Source organism: Fundulus heteroclitus, chromosome 23, assembly GCF_011125445.2.
Source record: "Fundulus heteroclitus isolate FHET01 chromosome 23, MU-UCD_Fhet_4.1, whole genome shotgun sequence".
Classification (NCBI taxonomy): domain Eukaryota; kingdom Metazoa; phylum Chordata; class Actinopteri; order Cyprinodontiformes; family Fundulidae; genus Fundulus; species Fundulus heteroclitus.
In genome coordinates, this window is record NC_046383.1 from 27,707,067 (window position 1) to 27,710,298 (window position 3,232).

Sequence of the window (3,232 nt, forward strand, 5' to 3'; positions counted from 1 at the left end):
TGAAGCAAAATGATGCCGTGGCTTTGCTTCCACTTTACAGGTGGAGGCAAAGGTGACAGTGGCCCAACAATGTGCATTGGACTACAACATAAGTCTAGTGGAAAAGCATTAAAGTTTGAGGTTGTTAGGGGGCAAAATGTGAAAAGGCTCAAAGGGTATGAATACGTTTGCCAGGAACTTTACGTTTAATCCGTTCTTTAACAGATACGAATCGATTTTGTACAAACTATCTAAACTTCAGACTTGATTACCCAATGAACCCGATTTTAAAAATGTAAATCTAAAATGAAACGCATTGTAACTGTGCCAGAGAACCCTCCAATGTAAACGTTGGGTATGTTGCGTTTCAATCGTGCACATTACACAGCGTTCTTTTTCCTGCCTAATTGGCCCCTTGTGGGTGTAGTCTGCATGCTTTTAGCCAGCTGGGGAGAGCAGCTGTCAATCAAACGTCATCTTTATAACTCGCGGCAGGGGCTGCATCTCTGCGTCTCAGGATAAAGCAGGGCACGGGCAAGAGCTCCGCTCTAAACTCCTGACTGCCTGCTCTGAACTCCTCTGCTGTGATCTTCTCAACCAAAACCCGTTTACGTCTTCAGATTACCTAATTTTTCGAAGTTTTTTTCCTCTCAGTTATTTTCTTTCAGTTCTTCTGGCTGTCTCTTGAGTTGTCAGATTCATTTACTTTTAGTTTTTGTGCCAGGTTATCTTTGAAATCGATGGATAAGCTAGTTGGAAACAGCACGGCTGTGGAGAACAGCTCCTCCAACAAGTGGCCGTTCAACGGACCCGGCTTGTTCCACCATCGGGACCCCGGCGAGCTCCGGGTGTTGGTGCCAGCTATTCTGGGGGTCATCTGTGTCCTGGGCGTGGCCTGCAATCTCACCGCAATGGTCATCCTGTTCTCGAACGCTCACAGGGGCAAGCTGTCCCTCATCAACTCGCTCATCTTCAACCTGATGTTCGCCGACCTGCTGGTGCTGATGTTCGCCGTCCCTTTCAGGGCCGTCTCCTACTCCAGGTCCAGCTGGAGCCTGGGCTGGACGGTGTGCAAGACGGCCGACTGGTTCCTCCAGTCCTGCATGGTGGCCAAGAGCCTGACGGTGGCTTTCATGGCCAAAGCCTGCAGCCAGTACGTGTCGAACCCCACCCGGCAGGTGAGCATCCACCTGGGCTCCATCCTGGTGGTGCTCCTCTTCATCTGGCTGTCCGCCTGCTCGGTCACCATCCCCCTGTGGCTGTTTGCCGAGCTGCGCAGGGACGTCCGCCGGCTCGCGTGCGTGCTGATGCTTCCTCCAGAAGCCAGGGACTTCATGTCCGTGTACGTCAAAGCATACCCTCTGGGGGTCTACTGCGCACCGCTCGGCTTCGCCCTCATGTACTTTTGGAAGGCGTATGGCCACTGCCAGCGTCGCTCCACCAAGTCTCAGAACCTGCGCACGCAGATCCGATCCCGCAGGCTCACCTTGATGCTTTTCTGCCTCACCCTGGCCATGGCTGTCCTGTGGCTTCCCCAGTGGGTGGTGTGGCTTTGGGAGCGCCACCTCGCAGAGAAAGAAACCCAAGGAGCTCAGCCACTGAGCGCCTCTCCTCCCCTTTTCCTCGCCCTCTCCGCTCAGCTGCTCACCTTCACCCTGTCTTTGGTCAACCCTCTGATTGTCCTCTTCCTCTCTGAGGAGTTCAGAGAGAGTTACCGGGGGCTGTGGAGGCGCCTCACCCTACGCAAACAGCCGCCGCCGAAGCCAAAGCCCGGACCCCATAACCCTACCTCTCTCCAGTCCCCCTGTCCCCGACCGGAGACCTCGGGGCAGCTGAGGGAGGAGAAGGGGCTCCCTACCAGCTCCAGCAAGGAGATCAGCAGCGAGGCTCAGCCTCCGCCGGAGCAAGGCAAACCTAGAGGGGAGAAAGAGGCGGACAGGGCGAGCCTCAAAGACGGGATCGTCTTGCCCGACGTGGAGCAGTTCTGGCAGGACAGGGAGACCGGACTGCAGACAGATGAGAACGATCCAGTGCCGTGGGAGAACCAGACCCAAGAAGCTGAAAAATAACAAGCTCCTCTCCGGCTGATTCCCAAACACAGCTCCGCCAACCGCTGCAATGTAAATCATCGATGTTCTCTCCTCTGTCTGTGCAATGTTGCTCCAAGGTAAGAACTGCAATCAGAGCATCGCCATCTGCATTTGTGAAAACCTTTTGCGATTTGTAAGGTAGTCATTGGTGCCTGTAAATTAAAGCTTTATATTAGGATGACAAAAACATTATTTTCTACGTAGAAAATGAAAGCCGGCTCAAAGTGTTTGCAAATAATGTTGACCTCTACGTAAGTTTACAATGTGAGATTCTTAATTTAACATGAATGCTCAAAATATACAGCTGTGTCGTCATTGTATTTATGAATAATAAAAAGTGGTGTAACAGCCGGCGTGACAGTAAAAGGTCTTTCTTTACCTGCGCTGCGGGACGTATCTATTCGCGATGTGTGTCTAAATGGAAAGTGTTTTCAATAAATCCGTTGTCAAAACGTTGGCCTGAGTTTGAGTCCGAGTCGAAGTTTCTGTCGGGTTTGTGCTGGGAGAGCGATTCCTGAACATTCACACACACAGGTACAGCAGGGCCTCCGTGGGACTGATTCCTGCTGGCGTTGAATCATTAAGTCTGTTTTCACAGGGAAACCCTTTTGAATTACCAGGGGTTCTAATTAAAGCTCGGGTCTGGGCTCTGGTGAGGTGTCAGTGGTCTCTCTTGTGCGGGGGTTTCATCAGGTAATCGTTTCTGCGTAGATTTAAATGAGCATGGTGGATGTAAAAGCAACCATCTTTAAAGACTAGGGACTAAAATGTTACTTTACTAAAGTGCAAAAAATAAAATAAAAAATAAGACTTATTCACGTCAGCTCCCTAACAACTCCTGTTTTCTCTCTCCCTTCCTCTCTGACATTTCCCCCCCTCATTGATTATTTATGTCGACCTTTTATCGCCAGAGGCAACTCGCTCAATCAGAGCAACACTTCCACTGTATAACCCGTCATCAGTCCCCGGGGTTCTGACCCGCAGCGTAAACACTGGAGGTGGAGGAGAACGGCTACATCTCTACACCTGACCAGAAGAAAAGGAGCAGCTTTTCCACCAGCTGCAGATAGAAAACGCTGTGTCGTTGCAGGGCCTTCAAAGACAAACACACGGTGACGGTTGTCCTCCAGGCGCTCTCGTTTAAACCTCTGGCCCCTCGACGT

At 51.1% G+C, this 3,232-nt stretch overlaps 1 protein-coding gene across 1 annotated transcript; it reads left to right on the forward strand.

The window, feature by feature from the left end:
* Window positions 1-215: 215 nt before the first annotated feature.
* On the forward strand, window positions 216-2,159 carry gpr151 (G protein-coupled receptor 151). The gene has a single exon (XM_012849243.3). It carries the CDS (start codon window positions 720-722, stop codon window positions 2,046-2,048), a length of 1,329 nt encoding a protein of 442 aa, XP_012704697.2. The 5' UTR covers window positions 216-719; the 3' UTR covers window positions 2,049-2,159.
* Window positions 2,160-3,232: the final 1,073 nt, after the last annotated feature.